This window comes from Canis lupus, chromosome 16, assembly GCF_048164855.1.
Source record: "Canis lupus baileyi chromosome 16, mCanLup2.hap1, whole genome shotgun sequence".
NCBI classification, from domain to species: Eukaryota; Metazoa; Chordata; class Mammalia; order Carnivora; family Canidae; genus Canis; species Canis lupus.
In genome coordinates this window covers 6,032,363-6,047,264 of record NC_132853.1, presented here as the reverse complement: position 1 = coordinate 6,047,264, position 14,902 = coordinate 6,032,363, and the positions used below count along the sequence as shown (strand labels likewise).

At 44.4% G+C, this 14,902-nt stretch overlaps 1 protein-coding gene and 1 pseudogene across 3 annotated transcripts in view; one reads left to right on the top strand and one right to left on the bottom strand.

The window, feature by feature from the left end:
* GLE1 (GLE1 RNA export mediator) overlaps window positions 1-14,902 on the bottom strand; it is a 35,645-nt gene that overhangs the window by 1,647 nt on the left and 19,096 nt on the right. For 2 of the 3 annotated variants that reach the window (XM_072778175.1, XM_072778176.1), the window contains 9 exons: window positions 11,588-11,819; window positions 11,006-11,118; window positions 10,772-10,841; window positions 7,057-7,199; window positions 6,773-6,963; window positions 4,531-4,660; window positions 2,857-2,961; window positions 1,579-1,661; window positions 805-868 (listed from right to left, as the gene is read on the bottom strand). In XM_072778175.1, coding sequence (XP_072634276.1) covers window positions 805-868; window positions 1,579-1,661; window positions 2,857-2,961; window positions 4,531-4,660; window positions 6,773-6,963; window positions 7,057-7,199; window positions 10,772-10,841; window positions 11,006-11,118; window positions 11,588-11,819 — 1,131 coding nt within the window. Of the gene's footprint in view, window positions 1-804; window positions 869-915; window positions 1,168-1,578; window positions 1,662-2,856; window positions 2,962-4,530; window positions 4,661-6,772; window positions 6,964-7,056; window positions 7,200-10,771; window positions 10,842-11,005; window positions 11,119-11,587; window positions 11,820-14,902 lie in introns of all 3 variants that reach the window. The other variant, XR_012008353.1, reaches the window with a different exon arrangement.
* On the top strand, window positions 5,512-5,588 carry LOC140607704 (U4 spliceosomal RNA; annotated as a pseudogene).

Genomic DNA, 14,902 nt, shown 5'->3' with positions numbered 1-14,902 from the left:
CAGGGATCCCTACATTTGGAAGAAGCTTTGAGGGACAGCAAGCTGAAGTCATAGGAACCGTGGCTACCATTGGGAAGAGTGGGACCAACCGCAACACAGGACACTTCTGCCTGCATGTGAACCGCAGTGGTGGACAGAGGCAATGCTGCCTGTGATGTGGGTCCCCTGCCCCATCTCCCACAGCCCGGTCCCATCCTTCACGGCTGCCTTCTGCCCACTTGGGCTCCTGGAAAGTGGAAGTTAGTGGGCTGTCCCAGCAGACTTCTAGGCTACTGGTCAACCTCACCTCCCTATAGAGGTTTCCAGCACTGGGAAATAGGGAAGGAGTCTGGCTGTAAGTGGAGTCTGTTCTCATGGAAAAATGGGAGCAAATGTCCCAGTTCCCCTGAGTGGAGACCTAAGAAAGCAGCTCCACCAGCAAGCAAGACATGTATTAGTGACACCAGAGTCATTAAGTATACTTTATTCACCCCTAGGACAGCTTCCCCTCCGGCAGCATAGACGGCGGTGTGCATGAGGATGAAATGCCACCCCTGACAGCAAAGGGAAATCACAGGCAAAAAAAGTAGGGTTGAAAAAAGTCAAGATAGGGGCACCTGGCTGGCTCAGTTGCAAGAGCAGGTGACTCTTGATCTCAGGGATGGGAGTTTGAGCCCCACATCAGGTAGAGATGACTTATATAAATCAAATTACAAACTCAAGAGGAAGAGATGCAATCTGAGCCCAGAAGTCCACGACTTGTCAGACACAGGCACCCTCGAGGTCAACCACAACTCAGCACTTGCTGGTCTAAGGACATATTACCTCTAAGAACTGCTTGAGGCGTATGAAGGAACCCATTTGTCCTGAGCTTGTGATGGCTTCAATCCTGCAGGGAGAGGAAGAAGACACACAAATCACAACTGTGATTCCTACCTCCCTCCTGGAGAGGAGTTCGGGACGCTGCTGATCCAGAGGAAGGATTAGGTGGAATGACTCGAAGAGATGACTTCTGGGCTCAGGATGCTGTCATTCGTCCAAATGATCTCAGCTGCCTACTCAAACCAGGAGATAAAGGAGAACAGAGGACATTCCTTTCCAAGGTCTTTGCAGGCAGGCAGGATGGGTGCTGCTAAAACCTCTCCCTCGGCTGAAATGCCAGTGTGTTGAAAGGAATGAGAAGGGCACCTAAAGGCAAACACCATGGGTCAAGCCAACTGGTTTGTTTGTAAATCAGTTTCTCCAACTGATTTATTTTATTTTTTTTTTTCCAACTGATTTATTAAGGGAGTTTTAACTCCTTGGTTAATTCATGATTGCGTGTGGTCACCATTCCAGATCAGCTGAGGGAGTTTGGAAAATAGTTAAATGTCAGGTATCTGAATCCAGGATCTTCCTAATTTAGCTTTTTCATTTAGCTAATAGTATTTAAGATACTCTCACTACAATTCTAAAATCAAAGAGAAGGATGAGAGATGTCACACTTGATATAGGTGCATTTAGCTGAGTCAAACCCAGCATGTAACTGCACCCAAGGGCATCTGACACTGTATGTTTCACCCACTGAATCCCATGCTGTCTATTCAATAAGCCACATACCTGGGGAAGTAGTCTTCTTTGATGAGAAGGATCATCTTCCAGAACTGTACCTGGTACTGCTTCATGAGGGCATTCCCACACACCTACAGGGAAGGACAGGCATGGTCAGAGCAGAGGATGCACATTTATACACATGCCAGAGATCTGTAAAGCACATCGGCTCTTTGCTTTTCACTCCTACCAAGAATTTCAGCCACAATACCACTTAGCACCTTACCTAAGCAAGGGAATAAATGGAAAGATCCAACTTTTTTCTGAAGCATTTCTCTGTATATGACAATATCTCCATTAAATCAACCACCAAGAAACCAAGTATTTTAGCAAACTAGAAAATATGAATCAAACTTTATTATTATTCTTTGATTCTACTGAATGGAAACTTTTCTAAAGTAATGGTGTTCCTCCCAACCATAGTAAGCAGAGCATATAGAACATCACCATGTTCTCAAGTTTATTCATGATCTCTGCTCACATCCTGTGACTTCAGGAACTCTAAGATGAATGGAAATGTTTGGCATTCTAGGCTCAATGGCCCACATCCATTACAGTATGTGCACCAGGGCTTTAATTTTTAAGAAATGTCTCCTTTCCACAGAAACCCTTACCGTCACCCCTATAGTGGTGGCCCCTCATAGGCAGACAGAACTATAAGGAATCTTCTGGATAAGGGAGAAACCTGACCCAAGCTGGCTGATCATATTTGCTCTGCCAGGTATGAGGGATCACAAAGATGGGACGGTAGTCCCACTACACTGGGCAACCACACTGAGGCAGAGGGCTATAGCCCAGGATGACTATCTGCTCCACTGTGCACAGAGAACCAGAGAAAGCTGGCCTATGGAGCAAGAATGAGGCATCCCTGCAGGAAGGGCACAGGAAGGGCACAGGAAGGACTATGTGGCCCCAGAGAGACTCTTGGTGCCTGGTAACATTCTAGTTCCTGATTCCAGGCCCACATGAGAGTCAACTACACATCCTGCCTTTGGTTCTGGGAGTCACTTCTCTATCCCTAAAACAAACGTCCCTTTTTGCTTGTGCTGGAATGTACGGTTTTTTTCTTTGTTACAATGAGAAGACAAGCACACAGAGAAGGAAAGCACAGTAGGAAGAAAAACCAAAAGCTAGGTGTGTCTTTAGCATTTGGGAAAAAAAAATGTGTGACACTGAATCCTAATGCTGTTCACCATCAGCCTGTCTCTATATTGCTTCCTGATTCAGGTCACACCATGGCCAAAGGCTGCTTCAACCACTGTCTCGTGTGATAACTGCATTACTTACCTCCAAGAAGTCAAAGAGGAGGGTGGCTGTCACATCTGACAGGGGCTCCATGTTTAAGATTTGTGCCAACCAGCGCCAACCATGACTTAAGCCATGAGGATGAATCTGGGAGGGGAGACACTTGGTCATGATTTGATCATTGGATCTAGGGATCTAAACCCCCAAAGTTAATCTCCAGCCATTACTAAGTGACATGAACTCCTAGATCATTGAAATCAAGCACATACCACAGGGGAGAACGAGAAACATCACAAGATGAACAAATCCTGTCTTCAAATGTCCCAACATGATGGAACCCACACATTCTTTGTAGGAACCCCTAGTCGACATCTGGCAATTTCGGTTTCAGGGATTCTATCAGTTACCCATATAGACATTTTATTTATTATTCTAGGTACTTTAGCATAGAACCTGGAACACAGCAGGTACATGATAAAAATTTGGATTCAATCAACTAACAATCCCTTCTCTTTAGGTCTCCTCTTTAGGTTAATTTCTCCATGTCTCCAATCTGTATCCTTTGTGAAAAGCACTGGGCTGGTGGCTTTGTTACTGACTGTGTGTCACCATAGCTTACTGAGACTCCATCTGCTCATCTGTGACAGGAGGCACCAACCAGGTCTAAAATGACACTGAGTTGGGGCACCTGGCTGGCTCAATCAATGGAGCATGAGACTCTTGATCTCAGGGTCATGAGCCCCATTCTGGGCCCAGAACTTAAATAATAATAATAATAATAATAATACCGTATCATTTAGATCACTCTTCTAATAGAATCTTCTACTTTTAATGACTGGTTCTCAACAGACTGTCATCTGGTAAACCCTCTTACAAACACACTTCTTTTTTCTTTTTTTTTAAAGATTTTACTTATTTGAGAGAGAGAGCATGAACAGGGAGGGAGAGGTAGAGGGAGAAGCAGACTCCCCACTGAGCAGGGAGCCCAATGTGGGGCTTGATCCCAAGACCCTAGGATCATGACCTGAGATGAAGGAGACGCTTAACCTACTGAGCCCCCAGGTGCCCCAAACCCACTTCTTTAAAGACTCAACTGAGGGGACCTGGGTGGCTCAGTGGTTGAGTGACTACTTTTGGCTCAGGTTGTGATCCCGGGATCCTGGGATCGAGTCTAGCATCAGGCTCCCCAAGGGGAGCCTGCTTCTCTTTCTGCCTATGTCTCTGCCTCTCTCTCTGTGTCTCTCGTGAATAAATAAATACAATCTTTTTAAAAAGTAAAAAAATTTTTTAAATAATAATATAATTTTTTAAAAAGATTGTATTTATTTATTTACGAGAGAGAGAGAAGGGCAAAGACATAGACAGAGGGAGAAGCAGGCTCCATGCAGGAAGCCCGATGTGGGACTTGATCCCAAGGCTTTGGGATCACACCCTAAGCCAAAGGCAGACGCTCAACCACTGAGCCACCCAGGCATCACCCCAGAATAATAATAATAAAGGCTCAACTGGGTCAATCCCTGAACAAATAGCTCTGCTGGTCCAAAAGTTTCCTAATACTCAACATCAACTACTCTAAAGCACACCTACAAAACAGTAATACACACTAAGTTTTCATGTAATGACTGCCCTGGCAGCAAGAAGGGCAATAGTTCTCGTGGACAGGATACACAAATATGGTCCGACCTCTCACTATTGATAGCAGGTCTTTTCTACTACCTCTTGTCGGCTTCCATATGGCCATCGGAGCTGGATAATGGCAGCATAGAGTCGGATCATCCCAGACATGCGTTTTAGAAAGTTGTCCTGCTGTTCCACTTTGGAGTCCTTCACTTGGTAGCCAAGCATCCTGTGTGGGAAGAAAAATTCAATGTGACAAGGCCAAAGTGAGCATAACAAATCACTGACTTTTTATGGCTAAAAGGAACAATCTAGTACTATCACATTTAGCATTATTATTATTTTTATAAAGTAGGCTCCATGCCCAATATGGGGCTTGAACTCACCACACCTCATGATTGAGAGTTGCATAATCTACCAACTGAGCCAACCACATGTCTCTATTTTTTCTTTTTATTTTTTTATTTATTTATTTATTTTTTAATTTTATTTATTTATTCATGATAGTCACAGAGAGAGAGAGAGAGGCAGAGACACAGGCAGAGGGAGAAGCAGGCTCCATGCACCGGGAGCCCGATGTGGGATTCGATCCCGGGTCTCCAGGATCGCGCCCTGGGCCAAAGGCAGGCGCCAAACCGCTGCGCCACCCAGGGATCCCTATTTTTTCTTTTTAAAGTAAGCTCTAGGGATCCCTGGGTGGCTCAGCGGTTTGGCACCTGCCTTCGGTCCAGGGCATGATCCTGGAGACCCGAGATCAGGTCCCACATCAGGCTCCCTGCGTGGAGCCTGCTTCTCCCTCTGCCTGTGTCTCTGCCTCTCTCTGTGTGTGTATCTCTTATTAATAAGTGAATAAAATCTTTAAAAAATAAAATAAAATAAAAATAAAGTAGGCTCTAGGGACACCTGGGTGGCTCAGTGGTTGAGCATCTGCTTCTGGCTCAGGTCGTGATCCTGGAGTCCTGGGATCGAGTTCCACATCGGGCCCCCTTTGTGGAGCCTGCTTCTCCCTCTGCCTGTCTCTGCCTCTCTCTGTGTGTGTCTCTCATGAATAAATAAATAAAATCTTAAAAAAAAAAAAGTAGTTTTACGCAGTGGCAATATCATAGCCAATGAGGTTTATCCGAGGTGCGATTATTGCTAATTGAAAAAAAAAAAAAGTAAGCTCTAGGCCCAATGTAGGGCTCAAATTCACAACCCCAAGATCAAGAGTCACATGCTCTATCGACTGAGCCAGCCAAGCGCCCCTTTTTAGCATTATTCTTACTACATGATTACATATCATTATCTCTGCACAATAGTTTATTTACAAAGTACACAAATCAACTATCACATCTGTGCATCACGTAGGCCCTGCAAGGTAAACTCATAGGACTTTATTTATTTATTTATTTATTTAATTTATTTATTTATTTATTTATTTTAATTTATTTATTTTTTTCATAGGACTTTTTAAAAAAGATTTCATTTATTTTCTCAAGAGAGAAAGAAAAAAAATGAGCAGTGGGAGGGGCAGAAGGAAAGAGAGAAGCAGATTCCCTGCTGAGCAGGAAGCCTGACGAAGGATTTGATCCCAGGACCTGAGATCATGACCTGAGCTGAAGGCAGATGTTTAACCAACTGAGCCACTGAGGCACCATCAAAAGGATTTTTTTCTTAAATATTTTATTTTTAAGCAATCTCTGTACCAATATGGGGCTCAAGCTCCCAACCCCAAAATCAAGAGTCATACACTCTACTGATGGAGCCAGCCAGGCACCCCAAACTTACAGGACTGATGGATATCATTACCCTCATTGGCAAACAAGGAAAATGATGCTCAAAGAGCTTAAGTGATTGACCCATTTTGCAAATCATTAAATGATGAAGCAGGGCAAAATCCTAAAACTCCTGGATTCTAAATCCAGTATTTTTTTCCCTAAATGATATTGATTATTGCACCTGAATCCACAAATTCCCAAAGCAGCAAGTTTGCATGAAAGACATTAGATTCTCTGACAGAACATTCCAGGTACATAACGAGGAGCTGTGAAAGGAGAGAGAATGAACCCCAGTTCTCCTCCCCCCCTTAAGATTATTTATTTATTTATTTTAGAGAGAGAAACTGAGAGAGAATAATGTTCAAGCAAGAGGGAGGGGAGAGGGAGAGAACCTCAAGCAGACTCGGTGCCCAGTGTAGAGCCCAACGCAGGGCTCAATCCCACAACTGTGAGTTCATGACCTGAGGCAAAACCAAAAATCAGATGCTTAACCAACTGTACCACCCAGATGCCCCCAAACCCCAGTTCTATTTGTAATTCATCCAGCTCCTGAGGAGAGTGAGTGAGGAGAAAAAGGACCTCACCTTTGATAGTCTTCCAATGCCATTCCCTCCTTGAAAGCTGGGTAGAAGGGAACAGAGTAGGGACACTTCCTGTGGAGGTGAGCAAGGATGAGGTCACCCACTCTGGGATGCAGCTCCCAGATTCCGGATGCCACAACTGCTATGGGGAATGCTGCTTCATGGTGAGAGGCCACCTCCTCCTCTCCTTGTTTCTGGGGGGCAGAAACATCACCATTTTAGTTACTATGGAGAGGAGCTTAAAGGCTGCATACCAGCCTCTCCCCATACCTGAAAACGTTTCTCACCACAAATTTCTCTGCCAGCTTGTACTGGACAAAGTCCAGGCCCTGTGGGTTCAGGGTGACTGACACAGAATGCCCACCACATTGAACGGGTTTTCCAGAGAGCAGGCTGTGGATCTTGTCAAAGATCTCCTTCAGCTTTGAGCCTGGGTATGACAGAGATAAAGTCAGTTAAAACACTCAACTGCAGACCACTCTGTTTCTCATCATTGCAATAAAGCCTCTTCAAAAAACCTATGGTGCAAACAAACAAACAAACAAACAACACAAACCTATGGTGCTATGCAGCACCCACAAGGTCAGAACCTAAAGAAAAATACCATTGTGGAAAATTCTATGACACACCAATAAAACGCATTGTAGCCTATGGTGCAGAAGTACATAAGACGTGGTACTATTTCAAAGGAATTCCTTGTTTGGGAATGAATAAACTGACACACCAAACAAGAGGGGAACAGTATGGAGGCAACTGTGGAATGGCTACAGATGCCATGGGCTGTGGCTGATATCTCTAATAGGAGTCATTTGCATCCCTGGGAAAAACCTCCCAGAGGTTTCTTCCCAGCTTTCAGTGACTCCCCCTTCTCTGGGACCTGCCTCTCCCCATCCTCAGACACACAGAAGAGGGCTCCTGGTGACTCTATTTGTATTCCAGATCCTGTGTGCCCCAGCCTTGCGCTGGCAACAGTTTGATGAAGAGTGACCAGCTGAGCCAATCAGCCACCTGACTGAGTCACCTCCTGTAAGTGGCTGGCCTGGCAACACACGTGCTCATAAACACTAGGGCTCTGCACCTGCCAGGTGAACCAAAGAACAGTAGTCTACCTAATAAGATCAGAGATGTGTAGAGGCAAGATGAGAGAAAAGGATCCTAAGGTTTTTAGCTCGTTCTACTCTCATTCTTGCCAGCGGGTTCTGAAAAACATCCCTTTAGCTTTAGAATAAATGTCTCTCTTTTTTTTTTTAAGCCTAAGTGGATCTAAATTGGTCTCCATTACTCAAACCTTAGAGATACCAAAATAGTAGCTCCCACTCCTGCTACGTCACATTTCAGTACTACTTTAACTGATGGTTTCAAATTCCCTATCAGCTCCTTTCTCTGTGCCTTTCTGGTTAGAAAAGTCAGCTCCCAACCCTCTGCCTGGCACAGCCTCCCACATCCCATATGCCACACCAGCACCAGAGAGATTTAGATTCTGCTCCAAATCTAACCACTCATGGATGTCTACTTTTCAAGAGGCAAGAATTAGACCATCTCTTTCTCTGTACTCAGTATGTACTGAGCACTGACTCTCGAGCATGTCTGCATCTGGTTCTTCAAAGACTTAACAGTGATGGTGTAGACAAAGGGAATAAGGTCAGGAAATATGCAGAAAAGTGAAGAAGAGCAAAACTAGAGCCTGATCAGATGCGAAGAATGAAACAGAGAAAGCAGTCGAGGGGAGGAATCCCAACTTCCCGCAAAGGTGCCTGAGCCAACAGTTGTTCTACTGGTTTCTGAGAGCAAAACAGAGGGAAAAGCAGGCATAAAGACGACAAGGGGCTCCGATCTGCATACCTTCAACACGAGGTAGGAGAGAGATGCCAGGCAGAGGTGCCCCCGGGCAGCCCAAGTGAGGGGCCCTGAAATTCAGAGGAAGAATGCTCCAGAGAGAGACAGGACAGCCAAGGGCACAGAGGCAGCATCTGAAAGCCTGGGGCTAGGTGACCTGGGAATAGATGGTGAAAGCAGACTCCTGGGCAACACCAGGAGTGTTAGGGTGGGGGTGGGGGACCCAGGAACCCACAAAGGAGAACTGAGGGGGTGAGTATCAGGAAAACCTGGAAATTCATGTTGCCATGGAAGCCAAAGGAGAGTTCATCAAGAAACGAATAATCACCAGCACCAAAGGGAAATGTGAGGAAGGCTAGAAGAGGCAGATAGAACCAAAAAAATGTATTTTAGGATGTAACTCAAGCATGTTTAAAGGGAAAGAAGCCTGTAAAAGGGAGTCAATTTGCAGAGACCAGGTGATCAGCGATGAGGCAAGTCTTTTTTTTTTTTTTTTTTTTTTTATGATAGTCACAGAGAGAGAGAGAGAGGCAGAGACATAGGCAGAGGGAGAAACAGGCTCCATACACCGGGAGCCCGACGTGGGACTCGATCCCGGGTCTCCAGGATCATGCCCTGGGCCAAAGGCAGGCGCTAAACCACTGCGCCACCCAGGGATCCCCTGAGGCAAGTCTTGAAGGGGAAAGGAGGGTGGACAACAAAGGCAGAGGGAGAAGGGGAAGTGTGCCAAGGCCACCTCCTCCCTCCACACACAGAAGAAGAGGTACCACTGTGTATGGCTGGAAGGGGCTGGCACCTAAGGATCCCACCCCCGGCATCTAGATGTTCCTCACAAAAGAGGAAACAAATAAGGCTGTCTGTGGTCAGCTGAGGGGTCAGGACTGGGGACAAGCTGGAGGAGAGCAGTGAAGGAGTGGCATGGCTGTCAGGTCAACCTCACCCCCACTGTCGTTGCTAGCAAAGGAAATGGCACTTTCAAGTCTAAAAGTCTAAAAAGTCAAGTTGCTAAGTATTTATCTATACCTTGCCCTGCTCTAGGGAGAACTTCAGGCAGCAGAATGATATGTAAGTTCTGTCATAGTACCTCTCATGGGCAGGAACTACAACTTGTCTACACTTTCTAGGCAACAAGTGAATCAAGGGAACAGGGACCCATTCTAAGTCTGAGCAGCTTTTCAGATGTTCGTGCTCACCAGCCACTGGGCAGCACGGCTTGGAACCTGGAGCTCTATAAAAATGAACCACTGTTTCTGAAGGAGAGAAAGAAGGGTCTTTCTTCTGTCTGGGTCTCACTCTCTAAAGCTCAGTCTCTGGAGAGAAAAGGAAGATGTTCTAAAGTATTAAAAGGAAGATGTTCTAAAGTATTAAAGCAGCGATCCCTGGGTAGCTCAGGGATCATTCTGACGACCCAAGACTCTGCGTCTCCAAAGGCAGCCCAAATATCCTCAAAAGAGTGGAGGAACAAGAGAAACAAGCTTATCACTATGCCATCATCAAGTTCCCCGACTACTGAGTCAGCCATGAAGAAAATAGAAGACAACAACACACTTGTGTTCATTGTGGATGTCAAGGCCAATAAGCACCAGATCGAACAGGCTGTGAAGAAGCTCTATGACATTGATGTGGCCAAGGTCAACACCTTGATCAGGCCTAATGGAGAAAAGAAAGCATATGTTCGACTGGCTCCTGGCTATGATGCTTTGGATGTTGCCAACAAAATTGGGATCATCTAAACTGAGTCCAGCCGGCTATAAATTTAAATATAAAGTTTTTCACCATAAAAAAAAAACAAAAAACAAATAAAGTAATAAGGTAGATTTTGAGCTCGGACAAGCTAATGTTACAGGATGAAAGCAAAAAGTGTGAGTCACATCCCAGGTTCCCTGAGTGATGTTTTCAGCAGTGATTTTCAACATCAGGTAGGAGCCTTCCTAAATAACTGACTGCTAATATGCAGCTTATTTATAAAAGTGAGTCAACAAACACATAAGGATTACCTGTGATGAAGAAGAAACAAAAAGTAAGACATAATTTATACATGCCTGATCCATTGTCACTTGTCTGCACTGACTCTATCTACAGGAACCCTACAGACGGGTGGATTTGGAGCCTTAAAAAAATAACAAAATGAAGCGAAGGGTCATGTTCTTAACTCCTCTGACCAACCTGCAATGGTGGAGATCTGGCTCACTGGGATGGTGGCAGCCTTCTGGAGGTCCATCTTTATCTTTTTGGCCTGCCAGGAGAGAACAGTGGGAGGGCAGGCAGTGTTTGGAAGAGCCAAGTAGGTGCCAGTAGGATTAGGGAATGGGACACACTATTGATGTTCCTTTGGGACAGGAGGCTGTTCAGAGCACTACCAGGCCCAGAGTGTTGCCAATGACCTACAGCGCCCCCTACCTGACTATCTTTGCTGTTGGTCAGTTCCTCAAAGGCCAGCACACACTGATTTGAAGCTTCCTGTAGCTGCTGGTACCACTGCATTGTACTGTCTTGTACCTTCACCTGGAGGTCTGAGGAAGAAAAGAGAGGCTTTTGTAATAGCTAGTATTCAATTGACACTTTCTAAAACTTTATTTATATCTCTTTTTTTAAAGATTTTATTTATTCATGAGAGACACATGGCGGGGGGGGGCGGCAGAGAGAGAAGCAGGCTCCAGGCAGGGAGCCCGATGTGGGACTTGATCCCAGTTCTCCAGGATCATGCCCCAGGCTGAAGGCGGCACCAAACCGCTGAGCCACTGGGGCTGCCCTATTTACTTATTTATTGAAATAATCTCTACCCCCCAAAATGGGCTCGAACCCATGACCTGGAGATCAAGAGCTGCACGCTCTTCCGCTCTTCTGACTGAGCCAGCCTGGTGCTCCTTCACTGAACACTTAACACCAACCAGGCACTGTTCTCAACAGCTGATACATATTTAAACAAATTGTTTCCTTTCACCTTCTGGGTCAAAGGATGGTATCCCCACCAACATCTACCTTCATTCTGTTTCCCTCCTGGGCCCTGGTTGGGAGCTGGGGTCTCTCTGGGGGCCTCTGGCCCCTGCTGCATCTTTGACTCTTGCTGCTTTTCTTGGGCCGCCTCCTCATCTTGCCTCCTCTTGTCTTCACAGGCCCTGGCAATCTCCTGCTGCAAGCTTGTAAGGAGGTCCCGCATTTCCTGCAGGGCTCTCTCTGCCACAGCCTGGTCCTCTGCTGTGGGAAAGCCATTCTGTGAGGGTGACAGAGGCAGAGCTTAGTGTCTGTTCTCCAGACACCCGTGAAGCCAAATCACAGCTCATATAAGTCAGCGGTAAGTCTAGATAAAAATGATACTGTGTTTTAACCTGCATTCTGTATGTTAATAATGATTTTTTTAAAGATTTTATTTATTTATTCGCAAGGGATACAGAGAGGCAGAGACACAGGCAGAGGGAGAAGCAGGCTCCATGCAGGGAGCCCGATGTGGCACTTGATCCCAGGACTCCAGGATCATGCCATGAGCCCAAAGCAGATGCTCAATCACTGAGCCACCCAGGAGTCCTTGTTAATAATGATTTTAAACTTAGTTTCAAATTTACAAGACAATTCTACTTCTCCCTTTACAGCTGCCTGTCCTGTCCTTTGCTCAACTTTCTGTTAGTGGGATGAAGATAGAGTGATTTATTTATTCTTTTTCCCATAGATCATAAAAGCCCTCTCTGCACCAAGGACATTAAATTTTGGTCTGCTGTATATGTTACAAATATGTTTCCTAAGTTATAATGTGTCTTTAAGTTTTATGTACTTACATCTATTAAACCTTCCCATTTTGACTTCTGCCTTCATTGTTATGCTGACACAGGGCCTCCACACCTTAATATAATTCAAATATTTGCCTACATTTGTTTTCACTAAACACGATTTATTTGTTTGTCTCTTCATTTTTATACATTCAAGATTATGGAATTTGATGAAAGAATGCTACAAATTTAATCTTCACTTTTATGGTTCTAACTAATATTTTTAAGATTTTTTTATTTGACACAGAGAGAGAGAGGGAGAGTGTACACACTGAAGCAGGGGGAGTGAAAAGCAGAGGGAGAGGGAGAAGCACGCTCCCCGCTGAGCAGAGAGCCAGATGTGGAGCTTGATCCCAGGACCTTAGGATCATGACCTGAGCCGAAGACAGATGCCCAAGCAACAGAACCACCCATATGCCCCTAATTCATCTTTTCTCCACTGATCTGACACTTTTTTTTTTTTTTAAGATTTTATTTATTTGAGAGAAATAGAGCACTCATGAGCACCGTGAGGGGCAAGGGGAAAAGCAGACTCCCCACTGAGCAGGGAGACTGATATGGGACTCAATCCCTGGACCCTGAGATCTGAGATCATGACCAGAGCCAAAAGCAGATGCTTAACTGACTGAGCCACCCAGCCCCTGAAATGATACCTTTATAATACATTAAATTATCTACAAAAAACATGTCCCTTTCTGGGCTGGTCATTCTATTCCACTGATCTTGCTGCCTGTACCTAATAAGCAGAAATCACTTTAACTGTAGTGTTAGAAAATGTTTTTATGTTCGATCATACCAGTCCCATCACGAGATTTCTTTGTGAAAAGTCCAACTTTTTTTTTTTTTAAGATTTATTCACGAGAGACAGAGAGAGAGAACGGGGCAGAGACACAGGCAGGGGAAGAAGCAGGCTCCATGCAGGAGCCTAATGCGGGACTTGATCCTAGGACCCCAGGATCACACCCTGAGCTGAAAGCTGACGCTCAAACTGCTGAGCCACCCAGGTATCCCTGACAGCTTACTTTAATGAAGCTTCAGAAACACAGTAAATCCTTCCACTTATTCTAGTCTTTTTTTATAAATTCAATAAAATTTTACACTTTTTAAAATGTCAATCACTTCTATTTCATGCTAGTTTATTTCTAAGCATTTTTTAGTCCACCATATTTTTAACTTTTTTTTGTCAGAATACTTTAAATTTTTGCACTTAAAGAGCACCTGGGTGGCTCACTGGTTGAGCGTCTACCTTTGGCTCAGGTCAGGATCCCAGGGTCCCAAGATAGAGTCTCACACTGGGCTTCCCACAGGGAGCCTACTTCTCCATCTGTTTCTGCCTCTCTCTACTGGGTCTCTCGTGAATAAAAAAATAAAATCTTAAAAAAAAAAAAACTTTTGTCATATCACCTAATCTCATAAGAAAACCTAACAGTTCCCAGCTTTTCACTCTTGGCTTTCTAGGTAGACAATCATATTGTCATCAGATGACATTTCCTCATGTAAAGATTTCTACTGTAATTTGTTTTGTTACCTTGTATTCGCTAAAACTTCTGTTAACTTTAAACAACAGGAACAATGTAGTATCTTTCTTTCCTTACTTTAACAACATATCTAAAATGTAGTCTTTTTTATTTTTTAGGATTTTATTTATTTATTCATGAGAGACACAGAGAGAGAGACAGAGAGACAGAGACATAGGCAGAGGGAGAAGCAGGCTCCATATAGGGAGCCCGATGTGGGACTCAATCCTGGAACTCCGGGATCACGCCCTGAGCCAAAGGCAGACGCTCACCTGCTGAGCCACCCAGGCGTCCCTAAAATGTAGTCTGAAATGGATAAGTACTTTGTCATGTTCATGAGCAACACATTTTAATTTACTGTAAGTTTTTTTTTTTTAATCTGGAAAGGATGTTGAATTTCAGCATATACTTTTACAGCATCTGATGAGATAAACACATAACTTGGCTCCATTAATCTATAAGTGAAATGAATTTCATGAAAAGATTTCATAACAACTGAACCACCTGTTCAATATCCTTTAAATAGTACCTCTTTGGTTATAGCACATTACTCTTTGAGGCACTGATAAATTTCATTTACTTATCTTTTATTTAGAACTGCTCTTTTTTTTTTTTTTTTTTTTTTTAAAGATTTTATTTATTCATGAGAGACACAGAGAGAAAAAGAGGCAGAGACACAGGCAGAAGGAGAAGCATGCTCCATGCGGGGAGCCTGACGTGGGACTCGATCCCCGGTCTCCAGGATCATGCCCTGGGCCGAAGGCAGGCACTAAACCACTGAGCCTCCCAGGGATCCCCTAGAACTGCTCTTAAATAGGAATGTATATAAGCCAGAGTGATGTGCCCATTTCTTTTAGCTGCTGTTTTGCTAGAATATGATTACCAGGGGCGCCTGGGTAGTGTAATTGGTTAAGCATCCACCTCTTCGTTTAAGCTCAGGTCATGGACTTAGGGTCGTAAGATTGAGTCCTGTGTCAGGCTGCATAATCAGCAGAGTCTGTTTGAGTTTTTCTCTC